Here is a 16,531-nt window from a genome sequence, read left to right on the forward strand (position 1 = left end):
ACCTTTTGTTTGTATGGTTGCTGTGATGCATTTGATGTGAAGCAGTTTAATATTGTACCAATTGAATAACAGTTACTACCACTTTTTTTTCTCCATCCTTTACCTTCACTGGTGTAGTAGTAGCACGCGAGTCTGGGATCCTCACCTTCTCGCTCTCCTCTCGGCTCATGGCCAGGGCCAGCTGCAGCTGCAGCTCCTCCTCCCCGCTGGTCTGCGGCCGGGCCTGCTCCAGATCAGGGGCCAAATGTGGGGAGGAAGAGGAGGCTGAGAGGAAGGAGAAGAAGAGGAGATAAAATGGGAAGAAGAAAAAAAAAAAGCTCAATTCAACCTTATATTTATTCATTAACAGGAGAAAAAAAGGGCCAGTGGAGGCCAGTATGCCAGTGTGAGTCTGGCACTGCCGCTGCATATTAAGTTTGCAGTAAGCAGCCGAATCACTGCGGTTCCATGCCCGAGCTGGGATTGCTTCCCTGTGCTTTTTTGACTCTGGGCTAAGAACAATGGGGTGTCTGTGTGGGGCAGTTTGGAGTGGGGGAGGTTTTGGGTGGTGGTGGTGGTGGTAGTTGTGGGGGGGGTTTAGATGTTCCCCTGGTTGGCTCCAGCACACACAGGTCCACGTTTCAGCTGGCAGTGGACCTTTCTGGATGCTGGGCCAGACAGCAGCCCTGTGCTGAGCACTTTCAGTGCAATGTTTCCTAAAGCCCCCTTCTGACCTGGAATGTGCCTTTAAAAAAACTAAACATGGTGCAGAGATTTTACCTGCTGCTGGTTCCCATCCAAATGCTAAACGACTTCAAATCCAGGACTCAGGGGCCCTCTCGCTTGTCAGACTGAATGTGGACCCCTGATGAGAACTCACACATTATGTCAGATTCCATTCATTCTTTGTTGAAAGTCCTTAGTTGACCTACTATTTCCTACTAGGGGTGTGCCATATTGTATAATACACAATAATATCTTTAGATTATCATTTTTAGAAATTATTAGAAAAATATATCTGTATTGTGATAAAAGCAGTATTCTGTCTCGAAAGAAATTGGATTGTTTCTTTTTGCAGTTTATATGCATGCATCAAACATTCATCAAACATTATTTTTTTTGTCTTGGTAAGTTGCACAGAATGGCTCTCAACTGCCCACCTCTATACTCTCTGTTCATTCTTTCTGTTGTGCAATTTTACAGCTGATATTTTTTAGTGACTCATTTTTTTATTGAATTCTTATCTTTTGTAATTTGTCATCTTTTTTTTAGCTAATATTGTTTGTCCTATTTACATTTTATATTCTTTATTTATTTTATATATTCCATAGATATATATATATATTCTACTCACTTTTTATATTATTTGTTGTTTTTTAAATGTGATCAGGCAGCCATTAAACGTATTACTAACCTATTTTAGCATAGTATAAGGCGAACTTAAAATCACTAAATTTTCCCAAAAATCGTCAGTGCGCCTTATAATCCAGTGCGCCAATCAGGTATTACTTTTACCAGTCAGGTTGTAAGAAGCAGTAAAGCCACTCTGCTGAAGTACAGCGTTATAAAGGAGTTTCAGTAAAGTTTCTGCAGTACTGAGGCTTGAGCAGTATTAGCATTAGCCGCTAACTGCAGCGCTAGCTCTTTCACCGTTCAGAGGTGAGTATATCAGACTGCCTGTTTACTAAGTGTTAAAACAAGCTATGTGGGACAAACTGCTAGCTAATAGTGCCCTTGCTTCCCAGAAACACCATTTACTATATTTACTTTAATATTAAAAATATTAGAAATCTAAGCTTACTATAAATGAATAGAAGTGCTTTACCTCACCCAAATAAACAGTTTTAAGGAGAGAAATCTGTGCAGATTAACATCCTGTGCTTGTCTGACTTTATTTTCACGTTTTATAATCTGATGCACCTTATGTATGAAAGTAGACCAGAAAATAGACATTTATGGATAGTGCACCTTATAATATGGTGCGCCTTATAATCTGTTAAAAAAAAAAAACATAAAGGTCTGCAAGTGTGGTGCTTCAAAAGAGGTTCAAAAGCATCGCAAACAGACATCCGAGCCGAGTGGGAAAGTTACATCTTCTGAACGAGGCAGTGAAACTCTCTATTCCTGGCTGCGTCCAAATACTTAAAACGAAACTTCCTTTCCTGTCTGCATTTTTTTTTTTAGTCTTGGCTGACGTGTATTAAAATCAAAATCAAGGGAAGCAGACAGGACAGGACGTTTCACTGAACTACTCGAAACTATTTCCATCTTTCCCTGTTGTCAAAATGAACGTAGCGTACTTGTGTCACAGTTTGCACCTTAGCTGAGGAGCTTTTTAACTTCTGCATTCTGTCCTTTTGGTCATTTCAGATGAACTGCAACCAGTTTGTATAGTTATGATGCCATAACTATTTATTTATGGCTCAGCTGCTCTGCGACAGCAGTAAAAGGTGCTTTTTTTGGGTGTGTTTATTAACCATCTAAATTGTTATTTGAAATAGTTGCAGGCAATATGACAGTATTTTATTGTAATTGTGATAAATGTCATTGTGGTATAAAAAATGCTTTTCTAAATGTGACATGAACATTATTTACAACCTAAACATCAAGCTGAAGCTTTTTTTAAGCACATCGTGCTGCAATACTGTCCACTAGAAGATGTAGAAGATTATTTCTGAATACACATACTGAAAATTTTGAAAATACTGGGGTTACGACTAGTGATTGACTAATATATCGTCTGGCCGATAGATCGGGTTTTTAAAAAAAATTTTTTACATTGCTTAGATAATCGACATTAGCCGATAAATGAGCGCTGGAGGCCGAAATTAACACAATTCACACAGGCAATGCTGTGGGCAGCTCCGTCATTCTAGCTGTTAGAGCGCCCCCTGTGTCCATTTTGCCATATTACAGGCAGACATTAGTGAACTTACAGGTGCAGGAGGTTACATGCTGTCTGATCAGAGAAAACTTATTACAAAAAAAACATAGTTTCTGTCCTTCAGCTCTCACGGTTTGTTACCGGCTGCTCTTTGTAAGATACACTCAATAATCTGCTAACATAAACGACTAAGTTGATAGTTGTAAACTAGATGCTCAGCTTTATTTAGTATTTTTAGTTGAATGCACTGGCTAAGGCTAACTTGTTAGCATAAACTGCCAGGAGTCTAAAAGTTAGCATAACATGATTAACTAACCAACAAGTTCGGAAACAAACTTTATTGGCTGTCAGATTCTAAATTACCTGAATTTTCATCTTTTAATTGTAATGTGTTTGGAATAATCCAATTATACATGACCTATCTTTTGAGGTTTTTTTTTTGTTTGATAGTTTTGCTCACCCTATATACTTCTGTTTTAATAATTTCAGATGGCTGGACAGAAATCTTCTTCTGCGTGCTACTGTCTTCAATAAGAGTGTTATTTTTTTATGAATGTTCATTTTCAAAATAAATAAATGACTAAGTAGTTTTGTGTCTTGTTTATTAATATTATTATTATTATTATTATTATTATTATTGTATTTTATTAGCTGCAAAAAAATAGGGAATATCGGCTTTACATATTGGTCATCGGCCATTACTGCTGTCTAAATATTGGCATCGGCCACCAAAAAACACATATCGGTCGATCACTAGTTAAAACCATATATGCACTGAGAAATTACCATCACTGAGCTAAAATCAGATTTCTTAATCTGATGTTTACATGACTACTTGAATAAAAATAACTGCAATAATCCGATTATAAATCTATTTGAGTGCAAGTACAGTGTGTAGATAGGAGTTCTAAGATCATAGACAAGTCACACAATGTGATGCAAGTGTGTGACGACTTACGAAGCTGTTTTTAAAAAAAAAAGAAAAATAGTGGCCATGAGTTTTAACTACTTTTAGCTAAATTAGCCTTATAGCTTCAGGACAAAGCTGAAGAAGCAAACTTTAGACACCGAGAACATCTGGGCTGATTGATTACTTTTGAGATAATGCCCAGAAAAGCCATCACATGCTCTGTTTACTGTAGAAACAGAAACGTGCATTAAAAACATGCCTGGCATTCAGAACTGAGGAGCTAAAAACTACAGTACTTTCCCACGATCAAGCGGCACGATGGCAGAGGATTACACAAATAACAGCCCATTTTCTACCAACGAATATTTGGATTTTGTCATTTCCATGTGGAGTTAAGCACACTCCAACGCCAAGCATCTGGGCTGTGCAACGTCCTCAGAAAGCTGTGCGGAATTTCAGAATAAACAGTTACCAATTCAAATTCACATCACATGATTAAAATGTAAAACTTTAACCACTTATTCCAATGCCCACAGTGTGGAAAAAGTACCCAAACATTAATGTTAATGTTCTTCTCTGCCCTTCTAAGTTATTTGTGATGTGCTATTGCCAGTACTCCAGGCACCGCACACTTCTCCGCCGCGTTACGAAACCAGTCACCAATCAGGAAAATCCAGTGTGGCTCCAACCTTACTGAGATATGTCCTGGTCCTGCGGAAACGTGGCCGCCTGCTCAGTGGGCCCACTCCATAAAGTATGCGAGGAATGAAATCGAGCAGAAAAACCCAGTGGAGCAGAACAGCAACTCTGGCAGGCTAACAGTAGTCTGTCTCACACACACACACTCAAATATATTGAGCTCCTCCATATCAGGCCTGTCTGAATGGAACTAAAAAAAAATATATGAATGAATACACGACATATACAGTTCACAAACACACAGAAGGGTAATCAAAATCAAATTTCTCAAAACTGCCTTTGATCGAGTAAACATTTTCCCTTTTAGGTTCTCACAGCCCACTAAGTGGGGGATATGGCCCTAAAATAATATCACGATATTTCATGGTATAGAACAAAACATTACATGGTGCATTATGGTATTTTTATTTTATTTATTTATTTTTTGCATGACTGGAGTATATATATTATAAAACACTAAGGCTATAAATTTAGGCTGGTTTATCTCCATATCTCCATGGATTCCGGGCTCGTCTGGGGGAATTATTCTGAGTGAATTATTGCCGTTTGCTGTTGTTTTATTTTACTTGGATAAAAACACTCATACGGCGAGGGACGGTAGCAGGAACTCCTCTGACAAAGTTCTGTTCTCATTCTGTTTGCAAGATGCTGCCGCTGACCTGCCATCACTCCTGTGCTTGTTCCATGCTAACTGGCTAGTGTTCGCTAGCATTTTGTATCTGCTTCTTTGGGGGCGCTGTTCTGGCCAGCGCTCTGCAGTGCCTCTAGTGGTATGGCGGTATGTGGAAAATGCATACCGGCTCCAATTTCCCCTCTGGTATACCGGATGAACCAGTATACCGCCCAGCACTAATAAATAATTTATTAATAATAATAATTTTAAGAATACCTTACAGCAAAAAATAAATATTGCATTTTGTTTTGCAATATTATTGCATATGATTTGAGATGCTGGCAAAACATCAGCTGAAACTCACTTTCATCATATGAGATAGAGAGAACAGAGAGAGAAAATGAAATAATCCACACTGAAGCTGATCAGAGAATAAACAGGAAAGTGACTGGCGATCATATCTCAACGCTGCCCTGCGACAGCACTTGCAGTGGTGTTGTATTACAAGGAGAGCTCAAGGGAAAATGTCTACAGACTATATTCTTTCTAGCTTTTTAAAAAGAACACAATGCAGTTGACATATTGACATATATATATATATATATATCAAACGCTCATTGCATTATTATGCTATTATTTTATCATTATAGCACGATGTGTCATGATATGGTCTTAACAATAATGTTGTTTATAGCTACTACTTCAAATTTCTTTATATTGTGATTTTTACAACTGATTTCACAAAGCAGCTTTATAGAAAAAGTTATAAACCATTTAAAATCCAATGAAAAAGGCCTACCACCACCACTTACCAAGAGTTGGTAAGTGTTCTTAGGGCTGAGTTAGGGCCTCAACTTTACCTCACCCACCATTAATGTTAAACTTGTACAACAACCTTTTTATTAAATAAAGATGCATCTTGTATGCTCATTCCATCCCAGAATATTGTTCCAACCTTAATATGGGTCAATTCAAATCTAAGGTGTACGTAATACAAAACCCTTTTTTTCTGCAGTAAAATAACTTATTTACATTCTGAAAATCTGAGGGCTTTCAAATCTCCTACAGGACACTTGAAAAAGCTGCCATTTTCTCTTTGATTCACTTAATAACTGCAGATTAGTAACAGGAATCAACCCAAATTCTGCATGTTTGAAAATAGACGTAAAAAAATGACAAACACATCAAAACTTAGGGTTTGGAGTTCAGGAAAGTGCCAATTTTATGATTGCCAAATGTAATGTAATGTAATGTAATTAGCAGATTTACTTACTTAATATTTTTTTATATTTTCTATTACAGTTACAATTATGCTTTTAAGTAATGATTCTTATCAAACATAAAAGCTTTTTCTGTATTGCTTGAATAGAAATCCTCAAGATTTAGTGGTGCAATGTCTGGCAGACAACTGACAAAAACACTGGCCTGTTAAGGGGTTAAACAATAATACGTCTTGACTGATGTTGTTGATTCCATTCTGTGGTATAGATATCACTGTACATACTGTAACTGTGGCTGAAGCATGGTTTTTACTTAACTATGCACAGCTGTAACTTAAACTGCCCATTCCTGTTTAGGACAAGGCAAGGCTTCAGGTTCCTGCTGCCAAAGAAAGCAGACCAAGCAGCATTTGTGTGTGATTACTCATAAAGCCCAGGGCTATTCATAGTACCAGTGTGCTGCTACTCACAGGTATGGGAGGAGGGCGAGCCTCGCGAGCGTCTGTACTCGTCCCCGTGCATGGTAGCCGCAGTGGCGTGGCTGGTGCGTTGTCCTGGATAGGGTGGGGGTAAAGATCCATAGGCTCCAGCCATGCGCTCGCGGGTTTTGTGCGCTTGGCTCCTTTCCTGCTTGAGCCTGTCCTCATCCCGCAGCAGTGACACCAGCTGTTTGGCCTTCTCCCGAACGTTCACGCCCTGGTCCTGCCCATCCCGGTCGATGTACTGGAAGTCACGGAGGGTCTGGATGGCGTAGATGTTCTCCCGGCACTGTTGGGCCACACGTTCAGACCCTGCCTTCAGTAGATATTCCAGTAGCGTCAAGGCTTTGTACACGTGGCGCCAGTTTTTACCGTGGTCATTGAGGCGCTTCCATACCATTCCCATAACCTCAGTAAATGCCACTACGTTAAAGGTCAAATCCGCAATCTCCATCATGAGCGAGCTCGGGGGACCCCAGGGGTCGTTGGAGGTGGCCTCCCTCACCTTGATCTCCGCCTCCGTGTAGTTGTTGACGATGTTCTTCACGGAGCGGCGTAAGGATGAAGTAGTCATGGTGGCGAGATGACGTTGGCACTAGTAGAAACCTGGCTAATCTATTTATTACTGAAGGGTTGAGTGATGAGTCAAGAGTTTGAAGGTTTGAAGACTTCAGCAGCAGCATTCAGCGGAGCCCCCAACACTGCGAACCTGGAGAAAAAAAAAGAAGAAAGAAAAAAAAGGAACAATGAAATATTACACTTAATACAATAATAAAGCATGCTATGCAACCAGTTGACCCCTCCATTAGTAACTCTGCGGCCGACCAACGGCTCTCAGACTAAAAACAGCTATCAGCTTTCACTGAATACAGACAGTCTTCTTTGATCAAGAATTAAACAAAACATCCAGAATCAGAACACCAAACCCTGATCTGAGCACAAAGGGAAAAGAGTTGTGTTTGGGAATTGTCCAGGAATTCCATGAAGACCTGTGACAAAAAAGTTGTGTCTAGGAAATAACTTGCTAATAAAATATCCATCATGATTTAATACATCACGATGTATTGAATACCGTGTAAGACTGCAAGCAAGATAATAAACTGCAATATTTTCTGAAAAAAAAAAAATAATATTTTTTATAAAATCTCAGTAAAAAAAAAAGTTTAGTTCACTTTTAATGCAAAAATAACATTTAATGTAATAAACTTAACAGAGTTATGGGCTAGTATTTCAAAATTTCATTTTTTTCTGATTTAATTGTCTAAAAATTCATAATATTTAAAGGATTAATTAAACTGATTTATGCTGATTCCTCCCTCAGCTTAAATTTGAAAAAGGGTAAGAAATGGGAGGGGTAGGTTGGGAGGGGTACTGGGTGATGTATGGGTTTAGGGGTGGGGCAGGAGGGAGAGCTGATTGGCTGAAGCAGTAGCAGTGATTTTTTTGACAGATACTGACAGACAGGTACTGTAAACTATTTTAAAAGTGTTACTGTTATGTGTGTGTCTAATCAGCGTGTATGGCAACTCCAGCCCAAACAGGTCCTAATTTTTTTGTCCTATGTTTTGGTCCTATGTTTTGGTTCTCACCAAGTCACTATCACAATCTGTTTCTCAGTGGTTCAGATTTATATGCTTGCCCATCTGTCCTGCTTCCAATACATTAACACCAGAAACTGACTTAGTAATATGTAGATCCCACCCCCTGACAGATGCCACTGGAGAAAACCAGATAATCAATGTTATTTACATTAAGTGAATGAATGAACAACTCAGAATCAATGTGCAGAACATAACCTTGGGTGTCACATAAGAATGATCTCATTTAGCAGCCATTTGAGGGTCATGAGAGGGCAATTAACACATCTAAAATACCAGACATTACCAACCTGCCTAACCTGTTAAACTGAATAAACACATATTTCAAAAATTGTGCATACAGAAAAGGTTCATATTTCAAGCAGACACTGGATGTTCACATCAGTTATAGAAAAAAAAAGGAATCGGAATTATAAAAAATTGCCTGACATAATGAGGTGCTACTATTAACATACATATCCAGTATATAGGTCAACAACATAAGCTACATAATTTTCATCATGCCAATTTTTAAAATCTTATAATAAAAGTATCTTTTGCAACTGTTCATAAATTAGTCATATTAAAAATGTTAGACAAGTGATTTAGTTTTTTTTATGCAGACCAAGTGTAAATAATGATATCATCTAAACTAACTGACCTATTTTTGGTTTAAATCACAGGAAAAAAAGTACCATACATTTTGGCTTAATATTTCAGTCACAGAAATTAAATAATTTTTTTTCTTCAGATTAAACTTGTTTTATGGGTCGCACCACACAATAACACTTTAAATAACAGAAAAAAGCACTGATTTAATATAATTCACGTTTTGTTAAAACATGACAAGTTACAAGAGATGATACATATATTGGATACACCATTCAATGCATTTTACCCCTTTTATAAATAAAAAAAATACTGCAGTCAATACAGGAAATTTAGATGTCACAATTGATCCATACATTTTAATTTTGATACAAGAATGCTATCTACGAAGTACAAACATAACGTGAAGAGGACACATTTCTAAAAGAACTGGTTTGAAAAGGTTACAAACTAAAGGTGTTGGCTGCGTTTAAGTAAAAAAAGCAGTTTAAACCATTAGGGGTGGGCGATATGGCTCTAAAATAATATCACGATATTTCAGGGTATTTTTGCGATAACGATATACTTGGCGATATAGGAAAACTAAAATAATTCATTAATTTCAGGAATATAGTATAATAGTATAACAGTATAATCATAATGTGGCAAAATAAATAATATAGCATAAAATAATATAACGCATATAAACTGCAAACTAAAACAATTATACAATAAATACACCTAAAGCTTCACAGTAAATAATAGACTACTTTTAAGACAGAACAGCCCTATTATCACGATATGGATTTTTAATATGATATTTCTGTGTCACAATATATTGTATATGATATAATATTGCCCACCTCTACAAACCATTGTTACAGAAAGATGGAATATTATGAGAATATGAAAAAACAGCAGTGTTAGAAAATGATAAAAAAATGTCTTTTTAAATCAAAAGTGTTTATGCAAATTGAACCTAAAGCCCCTTTCAGACACTTATTTAGAACATGTTTCATGTAGCTTAGTTCTTTCTAAAGCGCTGGCCTAATGGAATCAATGTGGCGGAGCTTTACTGGCAGATGATAATAGCACTAGCATTAGCTGACTGTATAAAGAAAAATTCTCTTTGTCTTTGATCGATAAAGAGCACACCCTCTGCTGCACCCTCGCTGAGAATGGTGCCGGAATTACTGTTGTTGCATAACACGTGACGCTCGTACATTTTTACAGCTGCCCTTTTTGACCTTATGGAAGGTTAAGATGGATTAAAACACAAAACACAAAACAGACAAAATGTGCTTGTGTTGGGTTTGGATGGGCGGGGCTCATGACACCCAGCTGTACAGTGATGAAGGTGTCAGATGTTAAATGTGCTAACACAGATGCACAGGGTATAATCTGTATAGTGTTTTATGCTGAGCAAAGCAGGACACGCCTAATAAAATGTGCAGGTGTGATTGGGCCACTTAAAAAAACACCAAACAACCAGACTCTCTCTAAAAAAATAAATAAATAAATTGTTCAGTTCGACCCACGGCACTGTCACAAATTTTTACCTTATTATTTTTTTTTATTATGGATGATTAATTCTTCAATTATCTTCCCAGTCTATAAATAGAAAAGTGTGGGCACCCATGATCATTTTCAGGATTTTCCTTTATAAATAAGTAATTTCAGTTAAACACATCCAGGGATCGTATGGTTATGAAAAACCTGGAAAAGTCATGAAATTTGAAAATAGCAATTTCCAGGCCTGGATAAGTTTTGGAAAAATAAAAATACCCAGAAAAATTTGGAAAAGTCATGAAAATTTGGTCTACAAATCTTTCTGTTTTTATTTAATGATGATGAAAATTTGAAAGCCAATAAAATACGTCAGCTCAGAGTTAATTCAGTAATTTAGCCCTGCACAATGGAGCTCTCAGGATCTGACACACATTTTATTATTAAAGACTGTGTGTCAACATTTTTATCTGATTTATTATAGGCTTACTGTAATACAATTTGCTTATAGTTTTATTTCATTTTTGGTTTTATTTTCCATATCTGCACTTATATGTTAAAACATTGTATGGAAACATCATGAAAAAATCATGTAAATGTATTGGTTAAAAAGTGTATGAAATCTGTATATCATATAGCAGACAAACACAGTGAATGATCATCTCAGTCCCCAGACTTGAATATTATTGAAAATCTGTGGTGTGATTTAAAGCAGAGTGTTCATGCTCAGAAACCATCAAACCTGACTCAACTAGAGATGTTTAGTAAAGAAGAATGGTCCAAAATAACTTTAACCAGAAGCTTCAATCAGACTCTCATTGGAAGCTATAGGAAGAGTTTAGAGCCTGTTATTTCTGCAAAAGGAGTATCTACTAAATATTGATGTCATTTTTCTGTTGGGGCCCAAATTTATGCACCTGCCTAATTTAGTTTAAAGAATTATTGCACACAAATCCTATAAACTTCATTTCACTTCTCAAATATCACTGTGTTAATATGTTATATGACATATTCAACTGGAATTGATCTGAACAACCATTGATTTATAAAGGAAGGAAAATCATGAAAATTATCAGGTGAGCCCAAACTTTGACTTGACACCCCAATTTTTACAATTAATATATTAGGCTTAGCAGGGATGGTGGTTTCAGCACACTGTTACCATTAAACACAATATTTTATCCATATTCTTCTCCACTCAGAAGTAATTCTGCTTTCAGTTTAGAAACCAAGAGATACACACTGACACTTTAACTTTATAAAACTAACAAATATAAATGTTTATAAATTGACAGGCCAAAAGTCATGAGACAGCAGTATGTACCACAGAAGATGGCTTTGAAAAGCACACATCTGTATACGTTGCAAGGTGATATCTTGTTAGTGAGGTTTAAGAACTGACCAACTATTTCATGGCAAGATGAAGTGATAGTGGGTACCAGACAGATGAGGCATTCCATTTTGAATATAAAATTTTGTGGGTGTTAAAAGCTCCTCGAACCACAGTGTCACATGTGTGCCAGGAATATGTCACAGAAGGCATTACCTCACAGAGTGGACAGCACAGTGGGTGGTAATGATCATGACTGGCGGTGTCTGGCTAGAACTGTCCATGCAAACAAATAAGCTCAGTTTTTGTCATGATATAACTTATACACAATAATTGCTAAATAAATTTAAAAATAGAAGTTGTGGTAATAAAAGGAGCCCAAACTGAAGGATCACTCATAAATATGGCTGTATTTAGAGACAGGAAATACAAATATAGCAGAGAGTTCTATATAGAGAGCCTGCTATATGGGATACTGTATCTCACTGCAAAGTCATGACCTTGTTGTCACACTACCTTTCTCTTTCACCGAGGTCACTTTAGGCAGCAATCAATACCCAAGTGTGCTAAGCGTCTGCTAACTGGTGCTGTGTTTACTGAGATTTTCTATTATAACACTTTTATTTCTATTATAACTCAGTGCAAACAAAACCTCCTTGTATTTTAGTTAAGAATAAATAGTAATAGTGTAACATATGAAAATCACTGCCACATAAAGTAGTTTTTAACAGGTTTCTAACAGAAGAAAATGTCTATCTACTGAGATTTCCTCTAGCAGCTTCTATATGGACAGACACTCAATCTAGATTATCCCTTTTGTTTTAAATCACATTAAAACAGTAATTTTATTAATCCAATTCATTAGAATAACCTCCCAACACTAATTTGGACCCCAGCCTTTTTCTGAAATATACACCAACTTTGACTGACACTAAAGCTACACAGGCTTGTTAGTTTCTGATGATATTTCTGGAAACTCCCAGGCCCTCGCTAATAGAAAAAAACAGAAGTGTGTGGACCTCCTTAGGACAAAAGATTTCAAGAAAGGAAAACTGAAAGCACTTAAGGTTGACAATATTCCAACTGGGCCTTTCTGACCTGGTCAACGACAGGAAAGAGAAAAATAAACATCAGAAAATCCCCTCTCTCCTCGTACCCACAGATCTAGACTGTTCAGACAATCAGAAACAGGAAATTTTGATTTGAAGTTACCAGAAGGGGTGGGCGATATGGCTCTAAAAAAATATCACTATATTTTAGGATATTTTTGCAATATCAATATTCTTGGCAAAATGACATTATATTGATTTTTCTTTAAAAATAAGAATAATATAATGTAATTCTGCAACAAAACCATTAATAGCACTATTAATAAAGTTTAGTAAAAATGTATAAATATAACAGTCTTAAACATTCAGTAGAAACAAAAAAAAATATCTATAAACCTTTGTCTAATTTGTACAATGGATTTTTTTTTTTACAAAATCACAATATGGAGTTTTATTTCTTTTTTTTTTACAAAATCACAATATGGAGTTTTATTTCTTTTTTTTCTACAAAATCACAATATGGAGTTTTTTTTATATAATAACAATATTGCAATATGGTGTTTTTTTACATTATCACAATATAAAGGTTTTTAATTAAATAGGCTTAATGTAATTATAAATAGTATAATTACTTCACTTATTCAAACAATGTGTTTTCAGTTGCCCAAAATTAATTGCATCCCTTCATACATTCAATTACATTATCTACATAAGACCCTATTACTGCTTTTAATTACAGTACTTTTATTCAAAAACACAACCCCTCAACATTTAAAGTATTTAACATATAGTTAAATTACCTACCCATCTCAACAATAACAAACGCACATATAGAGCTCTGGAAAAAAAATAAGAGACCACTTTAAAATGATGAGTTTCTATGATTTTACCAAATTGAAAACCTCTGGAATATAATCAAGAGGAAGATGGATGATCACAAACCATCAAACCAAACTGAACTGCTTGAATTGTCTGGCACCAGGAGTGGCCTAAAGTTATCCAAAAGCAGTGTGTAAGACTGGTGGAGGAGAACATAACAAGATGCATGAAAATTGTGATTATAAACCAGGGTTATTCCACCACATTTCTGATTTCTGAAGCTCTGAATCTTTTTTTTTTTTTTTTTTTGTTATTATTTCAGCCATTTCTCATTTCTGCAAATAAATGTTCTAAATGATAATATTTTGATTGGGAATTTGGGAGAAATGTTGTCTGTAAACAACACTGTTCATTTTCTCCAGATATGTGTATACACACACACATAGCTACACACTCACACTGTCCCACAGCCGCGTCAGCCCTCCAGCCCGGGTAACATTGCGTCAACTGGAGCCGGAGCTCCACGCAGCCCACTGTGACTCAGCTCCAACACCCAGCACACAGCCTTTTCCCACTAAACCACCACATTAAACCAGTGAGAAACCAGTGAGAATTCACAGCTCCACGACCTGAGTCAGGCCAGCACTCTTACCTCTCGTCTCCTCTCATATCGGTCCCAACTTTGGGATCCGGTCCGGAGCTGCCCTGCCTCTCCGCATGCCTCCCGCACCTGACTCGGCAACTCTGCCGCGGGAACCGCGCTGTATTCCTCCGGTACTGCCGGTTCAGAGGGTGAATAAATTCCCCGGGTTTCTCTGTTAGAAGTTAGTAGCTGGGGCTCCGGGCTTGTTGATAAGCTAAGCTAACTAACCCCCCTGTAAAGGCGGTGTAAAGTGAAGCAGGGCTGAGGGGGAGGGGACGGGGCTGTGCAGCCTGGCTTAACCCTTTACAGCCCGGGGTGGGAAACTACTATTAACCGCCCCTTAAACCTGAGACTATTTTCTGAAACGGTTTCTCTGATTTTGCTATTTATAGGTATAAGTTTGAGAAAAACTTAACAGTGAACAATGCTGTTTTATTCTATGAACTAAGGACAACATTTCTCTCAAATTCCAAATAAAAAAAACATTGTCATTTAGAGCATTTATTTGCAGAAATAAATGAGAAATGGCTAAAATAACAACAACAAAAATGATGAAGAGCTTTCAAACCTCAAATAATGCAAAGAAAACAAGTTCATATTCATATTCAAGTTTTAAGAGTTCAGAAATCAATATTTGGTAGAATAACCCTGGTTTTTAAAGCATCACACAGTTTTTAATGCATCTTGGCATGTTCTCCTCCACCAGTCTTACACATTGCTTTTGGACAACTTTATGCAACTCCTGGTGCAAACGTCTTCTAAGAATGTTAACTGTAATGTTCAGAAAACATTATGAAAAAAAGGTACCTAGGATTGAACTGGGGGTACATTTAAAGTCTTGCAGATAAACTTTTGTTATTTTATTAACATTAAGCAATTCAATTTAATTTCCAGTTTTTCCACACTCATTCTAACACCAATTGTATATACTGTTCTGCTGTAGAATATGTCATTTTATTCCAGTTCCAATGTTCTTGTTAACTAATAGCTAAGATAGTTACCTCAAACTGTTCTAATCAAAAACAAGGTGAGTGAGACGACACATTTTTAAAATACTACAAACAAAATCAGGGTTTAAATGAGAGCTTTGAGTCATAATCTTTCTCATTTCATTCCTATTACAAATACAACCAATATTATTATGTGTGGGCTAATTAATATTAATGGCCAGGTTCAGTATTTAAAGTTATACATGCTGTAACAGTGATCAGTAGTCAGTAATCAGTGATTCAGACATGGTTTGTGTGGTTCTTTCAATCCAAAGCACACTGTATAATCAGCTGTTTGTTGTATTTGAGAACAGCGTAGGGAGGATCAGAACTGGTTGTTCAGGCTGCCGGAGTATGTGAGTGTTTCTGGACAGACCGGCTCTCACTCATCTCTGTCTACACACTCGGAGATACTCGTAGACACCTTTAAGACAGTGCACATGAGCCATGCTCCTCACAGTTGTTTTATATGTAATGTTACGTAATGTAGTATGGAAGGCCATGGGTCAGGAAAATGACGTTGAAAAGGTTGATAGTCTTATAGGTTTCTCCAGGTACCTCACTATATAAATAGCAATATGAAAGAAGGTCAAAAAGCATTTAAAAATTATTTACTGCAAATTTTTATTAGTGCATATAAGGCAGATCCTGGGTTTAGGGATATTTCTTCAAAAGGTAAAAATAGCAAACACGGCTTATATAAAACAAAAAAACACCAGTAATTGGGAATTGATATGATATAATTTAATTCATCTTTTAATTTTTTTTACACAAAAATTATATATATATATAAAAGATATATATATTTTTTAATATAATTTTTGTGTAAAAAAAATTAAAAGATGAATCACATACTGACATAATCCATGCTGCTGTAACATGTAAAAAAATATTGATTCATATTGTCATATTGATTTGTGATTCAAAATAAAGAAAATATTAAAAAAGGAAACATTGATAGTCTACCAGAGCTTGGAAAAATAAGTATTTGTGATCTTAGACACTGATAAACACTTTTTTAAAAAGCTGATAAAAGCTGATTGAAGAACAAAGATGTAATTTTAATTTTAAGATCAATTTCCCACCATATTTTATAAAATTCTCCTAATGCTCTTCACTGTTCTTCTCTACTATTACACAACCAGGTGGATCAGTGTCTTGACTTGTATACAAACAACTTGAAACCAATGCTGTTTGGAAATAAAGTCATGTGTGTAAGATGATCTTCTGGAAGGGTGTTTTTCCT

General features: G+C 36.4%; 1 protein-coding gene across 8 annotated transcripts in view; it reads right to left on the bottom strand.

Moving 5' to 3' along the window:
- epn3a (epsin 3a) overlaps positions 1-14,569 on the bottom strand; it is a 28,957-nt gene extending 14,388 nt beyond the window's left edge. For 6 of the 8 annotated variants that reach the window (XM_015603566.3, XM_015603565.3, XM_049476076.1 and 3 more), the window contains exons 1-3: positions 14,306-14,569; positions 6,776-7,493; positions 104-264 (exon numbers count right to left, since the gene is read on the bottom strand). In XM_015603566.3, the coding sequence (XP_015459052.2) occupies positions 104-264; positions 6,776-7,358 (744 nt within the window). In that variant the 5' untranslated portion in view covers positions 7,359-7,493; positions 14,306-14,569. The remainder of the gene's footprint in view (positions 1-103; positions 265-6,775; positions 7,494-14,305) is intronic. The other 2 variants (XM_022668041.2, XM_015603561.3) reach the window with 1 other exon arrangement.
- Between the last annotated feature and the right edge of the window lie 1,962 nt (positions 14,570-16,531).

This window comes from Astyanax mexicanus, chromosome 3, assembly GCF_023375975.1.
Source record: "Astyanax mexicanus isolate ESR-SI-001 chromosome 3, AstMex3_surface, whole genome shotgun sequence".
Classification (NCBI taxonomy): domain Eukaryota; kingdom Metazoa; phylum Chordata; class Actinopteri; order Characiformes; family Acestrorhamphidae; genus Astyanax; species Astyanax mexicanus.